Genomic DNA, 13,154 nt, shown 5'->3' on the forward strand with positions numbered 1-13,154 from the left:
CAAGAAAAACAACACTACATTATTTCTCCATATGTAAGTAAACCATAATATTAAGACCTTTACCAGCAAATATAGTAGCACTTAAAAGTCTGCACGCACCTTTTGAACTGGCAGGTTTATGTGATGTAAATCATCCCATAACTGTTATCACCTGTAGTCTGACATAGATCCTTTACAATTCAACTGAAAACCAGTAAGTTTGTTTCTTAAAGAAAAATTTTAAAAGGTGCATTAACCTAGTTGAATAAATGTACACACGATGAATGGACGGACGGAGATAGACTCATGCTTCTTATTTCTCATTGCTCCTCGCTGATTTATCCTGTTTTGTTCATGCCTTTTCTCATGTCCACGCCTGTATTTTTGTCTGTGCTCCATGCCTGTTTCTTGCCATGTTGTTCTGCCACTCCTCATGCCGAGCTGTAAGATTTTGCTTTTCATTTTTGTTAAACCTTTTTTCAACGCATCGTGCTGCTTCTGCCTGCCTGTCTGCATTTGGGTCCAGCTCCAAGAACCACACATCGTGACACAATATGGCAGATTTGTAGAACCTTTTAAAGGTAAAACGGACAAATATTACTATGATGGTGTGTGGGATGCTGACAGACTCCTACCAGCAAAACTGAGTGCTGAAACTGACCCAACATGTGCTTTTGCAAAGTATTAAGTAGAGGGTGAGTACACTTATGTAGCCAAGTTGTTTCAGCTTTTGTAGTATTTAAATTTTCCCCATAACAAATGTTTTTTTTTGTTTTCAGATGAAGTGCACAGCATATCGGCAACAATAAAACTGGAAAATATCATTATTTATCTTGGTTTCAAATCTTTCAGTCTCAAAAACCACTCATTGTAACAAAGCTGTGTGTATAAATAAGAGTTCCAGTTTATGATTCCATCTTTACTAGATTAGACCAAAACATTATTTAGAAAGAGGTACATAAAGGAAAGGGCCACGTACCCCACTATTATATATCCTCCATCACTTCGTAACAGCTTCATAGTAAATCAAATTAAGTGTGAAATATACTTTTGTCAATATTTTCTGCCTAAAAGGTATCTATTGTATACATGACCTCCAGCCTATCCTCAGCCGTGTGTATTTCTGTCATCAACCCTTTTATGGTAACATCTTCCCTCTTCAGATGAACGTTCTTCTGAACATCTCCTTATCTTTTATCTGAGGTCCTAATACCTCAGCTGCATCCTTGACTTGCTTGCAGGAGACATCCCAGTTGTCTAGTCGCTGTAGGCCCGGCATGTGGTAAAGGATGTGGGTGGTGTAGTTGCACAGCTGACACACTGGGTTCAGACCTGATGTGGGATCATTCAGAACTAGCTCTCTCAGGTGGGGCAAACGGGCAAGCTGGGTCAGCTCCTGTTGCAGCAGAACACAAAAAGCCAGTAAGAGGTTAATCCTATGTGCTATTTCCAGGTTGTTTTTTTCTTAAATTCAACATTTATTCCCAGGAATTTGGCTCTCCCAGATGAAGCCACCTCTACTTTAGCTTTAACATAGACACTGAGCCTGGTTCTGCTGGAGGTTTCTTCCTGTTAAAAGTGAGTCTTTGCTTACCACTGTCGCCACATGCTCAACTCAGAATGAGAACAGATGAGCTGTAGCCAACTGACATAAAACTGAATTTGATTGCATGGTTTTAATAACTAGGATCAAACTGGAATGTATGTAACTGAATTTTGATCTGTCTATACGAATGGACTGTAGTAAATGTATTTTATTATGTATTACTGGATCTGAACTGAAGCTGTTTGTCCTACACTGGGGTGAGAACAGATTTACATGATCACTAGATCTGTTGGTTGGGCTGTTGCTTTGTATTTTTAGTGCTACTTTTTAGTTTTAGTCAGATACTCACAGTTCATATTCCTGTTCTCCACTCTAACTCCACTAACCACCCTCCGTAGTATTTTTAATGCTCGGTTTTGTAATTTAATGTTGGCTCTTCCTGTTTGCTGCACAGTGGCACCTGCAGTTTACCTGTAAACTGTTTTGTTCTCTCACGTCTTTTCCCTTCCTGTGCTCCTCACATTGTTATTTCAAACAGTTATTTTTATTAAAGATACATGAGGTGAATCTTTAAAACCGTTATTCTGAATCCTGCTCCCCACCAAAGCATAGCAAGGGTTCAATATCTTTAAACCTTAATTTTTTCTTAATATGTTATATAAGTAAAATCCACATTTGTAATTCTTTAATGTTTCCATTACTACTTTACAATATATATATGCCCCTTCACATTTAGTGACGTGTAGGGGGCTTGTTACAAAAAATGACTGGTATGAACATTTATTGGAACCCCTGACAATTCCAATAATAAAAAATATATCTGAATCATTATTAATGTTTTAAGTTTTTAAGTTTATCAGCATTGAGATTTTTTTTGTAATAAATTACTTCTTGTTTCCCTTGCATATAAATATAATGTAACACAGAGACATATTTCTTCAAAATTGGAAAGACAAGAGAACAAGTAATTTTAGCAAGGCAGGTTTTTATTGCTTTTTATTGATTCATCTGATGGCAACAAGAAAACAGCTCGTGGCCTAAACTTATCTACAGTCAAAGCAATGATTAATAAGTTTAAAACAACTGGAACTGGAACAGACAGCGGGACGAGGACCTGAGTTTATCTCTCCACACAGTGGAGGAGGGTGATAAGAGAGTTAAGACATCTTTGAAGCCTTTTTCTGTTAGAGAATGGCAGAACTTCAGTGCAAGATTATGCTGCTGAACTAAAAGATTAATTCATTTTAAGGCTTTTCACAAATCTTTAGTAGGGATGCTGATACGTGTGGACTGGGCTGCAGATTTCAGTCACTTCTAGGCCATTAGATGCTCATATAACGCACACACAAATATATGGTTATATAACAGATGTAATTTAAAATATTTTACAACATGCCAACTAAAACAATGAGGGAACCAGTCTATAACCTCTGTTTTGTTGGCCCTCACATTGACAGTACAAATATCAGAGATGCTGTTCAAAGCAAAAAAAAATTAATTCTTGGAGTCTGCGGTGAAAAGAGATGACACACTGAGCAGACAAAGGGACTAACATTTTTTCCTCTGACCCTGCAGTTATTAAACTTGCCTCTGCACAGTCAAAGACAATAATTACATTCCTTAAATCGAAGCTGGAGAAGGAGAAAAGGTGAACTACTGGAAAAAGAGCTGTCAAAATGGCCTTGTTAGAAACAACAAGGCTGTGTCCTCTGTATGGCAAGGCTCTGAATGCATGCAGGAAACACAAAGCTGACATTAACTTTTTAACGGAGTTGAACTATTGAAATAAAAGCTCTTTATTTGTGAATGTGTGATTAAAAACCTCACTGTTCTGCTCAGTGTGAAAGGAAAATCTTGTTCTGTCAGTCAGAAATAACTGAAACAAATCTGGCCAAGAGCAGAACACCTCAGTAGAAAACTCCATTTGTCTAACTCTGTATTATATGACGCTAGATAAAAAAAGAACAACCTTTTCTTCTCATGTGTTTTCTGTTTTAGGCCTGATAGGTTAATACACAACAGCTGAATTAAATGGAGGTATGCCTGTGAATGTATTTTATGGCAATGTCACAAACATGCTCCTTTCTTCTCACACATCATAGCAAAATGAAAAGAAATCAGGCAAAATGTCATTAAGAGAACTGTGGATCTTCACAAGTCTGGTTTATCCTTGGGTTGTGGGGAGCTGATGCTTATCTCCAGGGGTCTACAGGTGAGAGGCAACAGTGCTACCAACTGTGCCACAATGCAGTTAAAGTTGCAAACAATCATGCAAACATGTATACAAAATAACCACTATTATAATGTTCTGATATCATACTGTTTAGGACGGATAAACGTACAAACCCCAGAACTAAAGCAAAACCCTTGTGAAGAGAGTCCAGTACAGACCTGGGCTTAAAAGCCACTCAGCAAGGAAGAAGCCATTACCCAGATATCAGTTTGCAAATGCACTCTGGGACAAATACCTTAATTTTTGGAGACACGTCCTGTGGTCTGATGAAACTAAAACAGCACATTGACAGTTTGGTCATAATGATCATCATCACATTTATAGAAAAAGGAGTTTGCATGCAAGCGTTGCAAGTGCAGAGGTGGCAGCATCATGTTGTTGGGGTGTTTTGCTGAAGGAGGGACTGGTGCACTTCACAAAATAGATGATATCATGAGGATATAACAATATACAGAAATATTGAATCAAGATCTCAAGACATCAGCATGGAAGTTAAAGCTTGGACACCAAAGGGTCTTCTAAATGAATGACAATGACCTTCAGCTCATTGCTAAGTTAGTAACAACAGTATGCTTAAAGACAAACAAAGTCAATGTTTCCATCACAAAGCCCTGAACTCAGTTACACCAGCTCTGTCAGGAGGAATGGGAATTTCTAAAATCGTTTTTCTCATTATTCTGGCATTTACCAAACAGAAATAATTGTGGTAATCCCATCTGACCTGAAGCAAGAAAGGTTTTGTCTGATTTAAGGTCAGAGTGATTTTTGTTTTATAAGCTTTATGCACATTTCTGACTTTAGCTGTACATCAAACGTACACACCAGCACGGAGCTACTGTATCAAAAACGCCTGCATCTTTAGAGATGACTGAGATGGTGAAATTATAAACCACACTTCTCTGCACCTCCATAGACGTCGTCTTAGTGCTGCAGAAATTATTGGAAAAATCTGAACTGACCTCCCAACAAAAATTCAGAAATGACCTTTTGTCAAACCAAGGATTTTAATAAGATTAAAATAAGCATACCTTTAGAAGAAAGAATCTGAAGGATATGTTTTGGTCTTCAGTCTTACCTTAAAGAAGCAGATCTTGTTCCCGGACAGATTGAGAATCTCAAGGTTGACATTGGGATCAAGGTTGTGCCCTAAATAAATAGAGAAATGAAACAAATATTTATTTTTTGTAAAAGCTTGCCGAATTTCCATCAAATGTTACAAAGAGGGAGGATTCAGCAGTCCCACCTATCTTTTCAATGGAGTTGTCAGAAAGGTTTAGTTCCCTCAGATTGTTCATTGTGTTCAGGCCCTTCAAAGAGATAAATAACAGGACTAGTCAGACAAAACATAGTAAATCAAATTCAGAAAGACAGATATTAAATAGAATTTATTGTTCCAACCTGAATCTTAGTGATGCAATTATTATTCAGCCACAGAACAATCAGGTTGCCTTGCAGCTCCAAATTATTTATTTCTTGGATCTGATTATCATACAGGTACAGTTTTTCCAGCTGGTTACAGTTCTGCAGTCCGGATATCTCCTGTGGTAAAGGCAATGTTGCACAGGTCATTCCCTGATTTCACTCCATGCTTGAAAAATGTTCTGATTTCAGAGTTTCACCCAATGAGACGACCCCCTGACAGGCACACAGACAAAAGAATATCATCTGGGGCCTCACGTACAAAGACAAATAGGTTTCCTACTGAAACATTTTTCACATTTAACCCTTAAAAAAATCAGAAGGACACTTTATTTATGTTTTTATTTTCAACAGATCCATAGGTTTATGGTGCAACTTGACTGACTCCCAAGGTGCATGAAGAGGGACAAACATCAGGTGATGTGAATACTCCAGCAACACTTGAAATACCAGGAAACAACATTAGTAGCAGGTCAACAAGTTTCATCTTGTGGTCGAAACATTTGAATTTGAAGCGGTTCAGTCCAGAGACTATTGGGCACTGGTTCAACCAATCAGCAACCACCATCCCCTGGACCTTTGGTGTTCGCAGACAGATGCTGCAGATCTTCTATAAGTCTGTTGTGGAGAGTGTGATCTCTTCTGCCATCATCTGCTGGGGAAGCAGCATCAGAGCCAGGAACTTAAAAAAGCTCAACAAGCTGATAAAGAAGGCTGGTTCTGTTCTGGGGACTCCTCTGGAACCTCTGGAGATCATTGTGGAAAGAAGGATTCTTCATAAAATGAAGAACATTATGGAGAATCCTGAGCATCCTCTTCATGAGACTGTCCTACAACAACAGAGTGTCTTCAGTCAGAGGCTTCTTCAGATCTGCTGTAAGACGGAGCGCTACAGGAGATCCTTCCTGCCCACAGCCATCAGCATCTACAACGGCTCTTTGAAGAAACCTTCATAATATGAGCTACAACAACATTTAATTTCCCTTTGGGATTAATAAAGTATTTTTGAATTTACACTTTAATTGAATTTGAATGCTGATTGGTGAGCTTGTTTATGTGTGAATGTGTGATTGGTTCATTTACTTTTCTGTATTGGACGTTTTTATTTAAACACAAACTGGGTGTTTTTAAAGACCCTGATGAAAGCCACAGGCTGGAATGCATTGGTCTGCTAATTGAGTTGATTCTTAATGTTTTAAGTCTTGCTGGAGTCCTCTTCTCACTGTGTTTCATTGTTTAGCAACATTTTGACGTGGATATAGCTGAAATCTGCCTGAGGATATTTATTTAAAAATAAATCAGAACCGTCTTTGTCAGTTTCTGAAATAAGCTTAAATTGGTTTTACTACTAGAACACATTTGTTACTAATGACAAAATATTCTCCATTTGAAAACGTTATTCTGGGTCCCTATTTTATTCTAATGTTTTGGAACAATAACTATCAATTTGTTATTGTTATATTTATCCACCAGATGACGCTACGTCCCCCCAGTCAGAACAGTCAGCAAAATTTCGCACTGTCTACTATTTTATGTTACTGAAATATAAATGTGTTTCGATAATGATGCTGAATAATGGTGTGTGTGTGTGTGTAATGTATTTTCATCAGAATATATTTTTTCATCTTCATATAAACATTTTAGGCTAAAGTAGTTTTACAAGACCTAAATTTAGTATTTTTGATTGATTTTATTTTTTCAATAAAAAATAGTTGAGGCAAGTAAACATTTAAGGTTGAAATAGTTTTAAGTGACATATTTAAACTGAAGAAAATATATTTAGAAATCTTTTCTCAGCAGTTTTTGCAAAGTGGGCATTTGCTTCGGGGTTTTAAAGGTTTTTTTAAGGCTTAAATTGAGAAAACTGCATCTGCACAAACAAAAAGAGAAACTTTGTATATTATGAGCTAGTGTCACTCTCTAAAAAGCATAAAGACTTGTAAAAACACAGACTAGAGAAGAAGTTTTACTTTATGTGCAACATCACATCAGGTATAACCAAGATGGCGCCGCAGATGGTCGCCTCGGCGTGTTGGTGCGCATTGTTTTGTTTTCTCTTCACTTCATCCTTCGGCACCTGGACTCCACAGGAACCTACGCCAGGATCCTGTTTGTGGATTTCAGCTCTGTCTTCAACACCATCGTCCCAGCTCTGCTCCAGGAGAAGCTCTCCCAGCTGAGTGTGCCCGACTCCACCTGCAGGTGGATCACTGACTTCCTGTCTGACAGGAAGCAGCGCGTGAGGCTGGGGAAGCACGTCTCTGACTCCCTGACCATCAGCACCGGTTCCCTCCAAGGCTGTGTTCTCTCTCCTCTGCTCTTCTCCCTGTACACCAACAGCTGCACCTCCAGTCACCAGTCTGTCAAGCTTCTGAAGTTTGCGGACGACACCACCCTGATCGGACTCATCTCTGATGGTGACGAGTCCGCGTACAGATGGGAGGTGGACCATCTGTTGGACTGGGGCAGCCAGAACAACCTTGAGCTCAACGCTCTAAAGACAGTGGAGATGGTTGTGAACTTCAGGCAGAACCCAGCCCCACCTGCCCCCATCACCCTCTGTGACTCCACAATTGACACTGTGGAATCTTTCCGCTTCCTGGGAACCATCATCTCCCAGGATCTCAAGTGGGAGCCAAACATCAGCTCCCTCATCAAGAAAGCCCAGCAGAGGATGTTCTTCCTGCGGCAGCTGAAGAAATTCAACCTGCCAAAGACTATGATGGTGCACTTCTACACAGCCATCATTGAGTCCATCCTCACCTCCTCCATCACCATCTGGTACGCCGCTGCTACAGCCAAGGATAAGGGCAGGCTGCAGCGTGTCATTCGGTCTGCTGAGAAGGTGATTGGCTGCAGTCTACAGTCGCTCCAGGAACTGTACACCTCCAGGACCCTGAAGCGGGCAGGGAAGATTCTGGCTGATCCCTCCCACCCTGGTCACAGACTCTTTGAGACTCTCCCCTCTGGCAGGAGGTTGCGGTCCATCCGGACCAAAACCTCACGCCACAAGAACAGTTTTTTCCCATCTGCCACCAGCCTGGTTAACAAAGCCCGGAAACCACCCTGACACTCCCCCTCCCTCATAGCATCTCCCTGACGTCCATTCGGCATGCATGTCTGAGCGTTAAGCCGGCCCACCTCGCCAAAACGTAGGTTGGCTAAACTTGCACATTATATCTAATTCATACAATGATGGAACGAAAATGTGTTAAGCTTACTTAAACAAATTAATCCTGTCATAATGCTTTACGGTGTGTGCCGTATTCAACTCCAGTCACAGCAGGAGAAAGGTTTCTTGCAGCAACCAGTTCACATCAGTAACACACCCTCTAGATGTCATCAACAGCTCAGTAATAGCAGAAATATGCATACACCAGTCATGGAGTTGCTGTGGAGCTGCACACACCTCCACAGTCAGGCTATTTTCGTTGCATCCGAACTCTTGTGTGGAAAAAGGGCGTACATTATTGAATTTGCATCTACACACCCCTTTCCTGTCCCCTGGACATTTTAAGTTAACACAAGTCTATTGTATGTTGTGGTTTTTGTTTGTTTTTGTAAAGAACAGATTTATAGACCACTTACAGTGAGATGGCACTGAACGATCCAGAGCTCCTGGAGCATCGGAGAGCCATCAAGTCCTTCTATTTGGTTAATGTTCTGGTCCACGATGGTGAGCTGGCAGAGATTTGGGAAGTAGGAGAGCCCAACCATCCGAGGGAAACCAGAGAAGAAGATCTCCAGTGACCTGATGCTGCTCCCTTCAGATGCTATTTTTTCATAGGACAGCCCATTCACCGAGCACTGGCCAGGAAAAATAAACAGATTTACTTCGGATGAAATTATTATTCTTTTTCTAGAGTGGAACAATTACACAATGTGCAACTGCAAAATATATTTTAAAACAAGAATTGGCTGCACAAGTTTACATTTATCGTGAATTAAATTATATATACAGGCTATAAAAAAATACACACATACCCAACTAATATCTGCTTAAATATTCAAGCTGGGCTTCAGTCACACACTTTTTGAAACTTCAGTAAGCTTCTGGCATCATTCTGGCAAGACACTGGACCACTGATATTTGCAGAACATCTAAACTGGCTAGTTTCCTGACTTTTAATCATATTCCATAAACTTTTACAGGACTCAGATGCAGTTTTGGAAAGCCATTCCAGAAGCTTAGTCAGATTATCCTGTCCTAAACCAGTTTATATGTGTGTTTGAGATCATTGTCCTACTGGAACACCCAACTGTGTCCAAGCTTTAAACATCCAACCAGTCCTCTTTTATTTCATCTACTTTGTGCAATGCAACTGTATAACAGGCAGTGAAATAGCCCCACAGCATGATGCTGCCACCACAATGCTTGACAGTTGGTCCAGTGTTCTCAGGTTGGAAAGCCTCTTCATATAGTTTATGTCATTGTACCTTAAACAGCTAAGCTTCTCTCCAGAGGGCATTTGGTTTGTTCATGTGAGCAGCTGCAGATTTCAGTCCATCATTTACTAGTGATACTGGTGCATTTCACAACGTGGATGGAATATAAGAATGAGGACTACCTCCATATTTTTTAACCTCACCACAAATCTACAGCGAGATGGTTGAAACATGGACACAGTTAAGTGTTTCAGCAGGACAAAGATGGCAAGTTAGAGGCTGTTTCTGTGCCAGAAAATGTACCAGTTTAATTAAACTTTACCAATTCTGCCAGAGAAAAGTGATTGAATATCCAATGAAACGATGCTAGATGCTATAAATATCATGTGGTCGGGGTGTAGCTTTGTTAAGGCACATTTAACCAAATACTAGTGGGAGTGTATGGATAAATTAAAGCCTGTACGTATAAATAGGAGAAAATCCAAAATTCAAACTTGGGTACCAATTCTTGTTTTTAAACGTAATTGTTTGTTGTATAATTATTCCAGCCTGAACAGAAGAAACATTCAAATACATAATTTAATGTCCCACATTCATCCCCTATAGGATCAGAACATCGTATTTTTGTTTTTATTTTCTAGTATCACAGCTATATCTTAAACAGTCTTCTACTCACCAGTTTTTTAACCACCTCCTCCTCCTCAAAATGTTTCTTCTTTTTATCAATGAGCAGCATAACTCTACAAAAACACAGAAAACATCTTCTGTCCAATATTAAAAAAATAAAAGGGAAAAGAATGGATGCACCAAACTGTAAAACCAAACAAGTGGATGTTAACTTTGCAAAATCAGGCTACATCTCTGAAGAACACTACGTGAGTTTAAACGCCTCATTTAACTGACAGAGAGAATAATGCACTCAAGTTCGTCTTTACGGTGAATAAAATCCGCCCTGTTGTCCACGGAGGGGACACTGCGAAGGTCCATCAGCTCGTATCCAGACACAGCGCGTCTGGTTGCTATGGGAGACGGGTGAAACTTCTCTGAGCTGCCAGATGAGGGCGCAGCACTGCAAGATATGGTTCTTGTAATAATCGAACGATAATGTTTGGCAAGCCGTTAGAATATTTAATCATGTCAACCGATGAGCGCTTACTTTTTTACAACATCCACATCAGAATTCTCCTCGGTCCAAAAGTACTTCCTAGGTGTGAAATCTGTATTTCAAGATCCCTAAAACTGAGATTTTACTGAGAAAAGTTAAACAATTCCTAAAATTCCTTGAAAGGGTTTAGGTGGTTGTCTATAATCTGTAGGCTAATCAACCAATCAACCAGATTTAATTTAATGAAAACAGTAAAATGTAAGACACCGTGCTTCACAGAATTAAAAAAAACCCTAAATGATTAATCAGCAATAATCACCACAAAGAAGTAAAATTATTATTATTCACACATAATAAAATGTCATTTGAAATGCAAAAATGAAGAAATACAATTCGCTGTGAACTAGAGACTAACAATATATAATACAAGATAACGCACAAGATAATATACTTCAACCATAAGAAACATTATTATAGATAAAACATAAAATTTCATCTAACTTCTGATAAGAATTGATATAGCAGAAAAAATAGATTGAAATGAAACTATTAATAAATGCATATGGATAAAATTAAGATTACAATACAACCAAAAGAAAGTTAATAAAAACTTATTTTGTTTCTTTTTTGCTCTCTCATAATTCAGTCATTTCTACAGTAAAAATGAATGTTTAAATATCCAAAATAACTTTTTCCCTATCAGAGTCCTATCGCACAAGAAGTGATCACTCTTCCCATTCATGTGAATTGGGCTTGTGGATAAATGGAAGTTATCCACAAATACGTTCTTCCATCTCAGAGTGAACTTTGTGAATATCTAAAATAGTTTTTTACAAGGTTAAACTCACATTTCATATTCCCACAATGTATTTGTCGTTTCTAGTCTCACTTACTTTATGTTGAAAAGCATCCTTAGAGGAGCACTTTACTTTTACACTGAATCCCATTGTGTGAATATCTTTATATCTGGACTAAAACTGGACTCTGGCAGGCAACGACGCCTCACAGCTTAAAGTGCTGGGTTCAGGATCCGGATGGAGTCTTTCCCGGTGCTCTCACTGAGCATGTGTGGGTTATCTTGAGGTGCTTTTTCGTCCTACAGTAAAAAATATTAGATTAACTGGTGAGTCTATATAAGTATGCTGTTTTGTTTTTGTTTTTTTTTATCTTGTGTGACTTTTTGTGATGCATGGTGACCTGTCCTGGTTGTAAAGCACCTCCACCCTCCTCCAGGGTGAACAGAAAAAGGCCACCAGCCAGACAGGATGGATGCAGACAGTGTATTGCCAGATTGAATGGGAAACAGATTTGAATTATGTTGTAATGGGACTGAATGGATTAGACTGAATTAACAGTGACTTGTAAAATAATTGATCCATTGATCTTTTAGACATTTTACTATCACTATTGTTCTGACAGACCAACACAAAGAATATAATCAAAAATGTAATTTAATCTATACAAAATTAAAAGTCACATATACCTCATTACACAAGCATCAATATATCTTTCATGCATTTATTTCTGTTAATTTTAATGGTTATTGTTTACAGCTTATGAACACCCCAAATTCAGTTTCTCAGAAAAGTTTAACATTAAAACAGATAAGAATGATTTTTTTGTTTTTAATTGACATGTTATGTAATGAAGTAAAGCCACAAAGGCCTTTGATAAAGAAGCTGGCTCTTCACAGAGTGCTATATAAAAATAAAGTTGAGAAAGGAAGTTGAGTGGAAGGAAAAGGTGTGGACTGTGCCCAAGAGGATGCATGATCCAATGAGGAATCTCTTAAGGGTGACTTGAAGGTCAGGGGTGTGGCTGCAGAGGTTGGTGAAGAGGCTCAGGAGGAAGGTGGGGAGAAACCCACAGAGCAGCATTTGATGATGACCCAGGGACACAGGGTTTGGCTAAGAAGCTTTAGAAGAAACGCAAGAGGCCACACTGGAAGTAAAACTAATCTAATGCTCACAGGGTAACTTGTGGACAGGTCCTCCTGGACCACCTCATAGGGCTTGAACTCATGCTCTGGTAGAAGCGGCTCATCACCGTTTCACCAAACCTAAGCAGCATTTTGAGGAACCTGTGATCTTAGTAGAATATTTCAATCAAGTTTTACCTATTTTTTTTATAGTGTTTCTAAATTTAAGGTTGGTTTGTGTGCTTTTACAAAAAGAAGACTTAATGACTCTCACACTGGATTAAATAGTCCCTCTTTTAGGGACACAGTTTGAATAGTTCACTGACCAATTGGTCAAATGCAGTCCTTACTGGGGGCTTGCTCCCCTTTGACTGGCTTTGAAATCTCAATAACAATGGAAAGCAGGTTTGGGGTGCTAATGATAGATTAAGTTATTTAAGTTATTTGGGGAACTTATGCCATGCAGTGGCGCCATTTCGGAAAGCTTTTGCCGTATTATTAGATGATAAACTAACTTGCCATACATAAAACAGATCCCTAAAAATGCCAAACACAGTACTCTCACTTC

The 13,154-nt window shown here is 39.0% G+C and overlaps 1 protein-coding gene across 4 annotated transcripts in view; it reads right to left on the reverse strand.

The window, feature by feature from the left end:
• lrrc9 (leucine rich repeat containing 9) overlaps positions 1-10,704 on the reverse strand; it is a 33,872-nt gene extending 23,168 nt beyond the window's left edge. The window contains exons 1-6 of one of the 4 annotated variants that reach the window (XR_007042583.1): positions 10,240-10,704; positions 8,766-8,984; positions 5,157-5,297; positions 5,002-5,065; positions 4,834-4,904; positions 1,193-1,375 (exon numbers count right to left, since the gene is read on the reverse strand). Coding sequence is in view for 3 of the 4 variants with exons in the window: in XM_047393246.1 (XP_047249202.1) it covers positions 1,193-1,375; positions 4,834-4,904; positions 5,002-5,065; positions 5,157-5,297; positions 8,766-8,984; positions 10,240-10,299 (738 nt within the window). In the remaining variant the exon portion in view is untranslated. The remainder of the gene's footprint in view (positions 1-1,192; positions 1,376-4,833; positions 4,905-5,001; positions 5,066-5,156; positions 5,298-8,765; positions 8,985-10,239) is intronic. The other 3 variants (XM_047393246.1, XM_047393247.1, XM_047393249.1) reach the window with 3 other exon arrangements.
• Between the last annotated feature and the right edge of the window lie 2,450 nt (positions 10,705-13,154).

The sequence above is a fragment of the Girardinichthys multiradiatus genome, chromosome 19 (genome assembly GCF_021462225.1).
Source record: "Girardinichthys multiradiatus isolate DD_20200921_A chromosome 19, DD_fGirMul_XY1, whole genome shotgun sequence".
In the NCBI taxonomy this organism is placed as follows: domain Eukaryota; kingdom Metazoa; phylum Chordata; class Actinopteri; order Cyprinodontiformes; family Goodeidae; genus Girardinichthys; species Girardinichthys multiradiatus.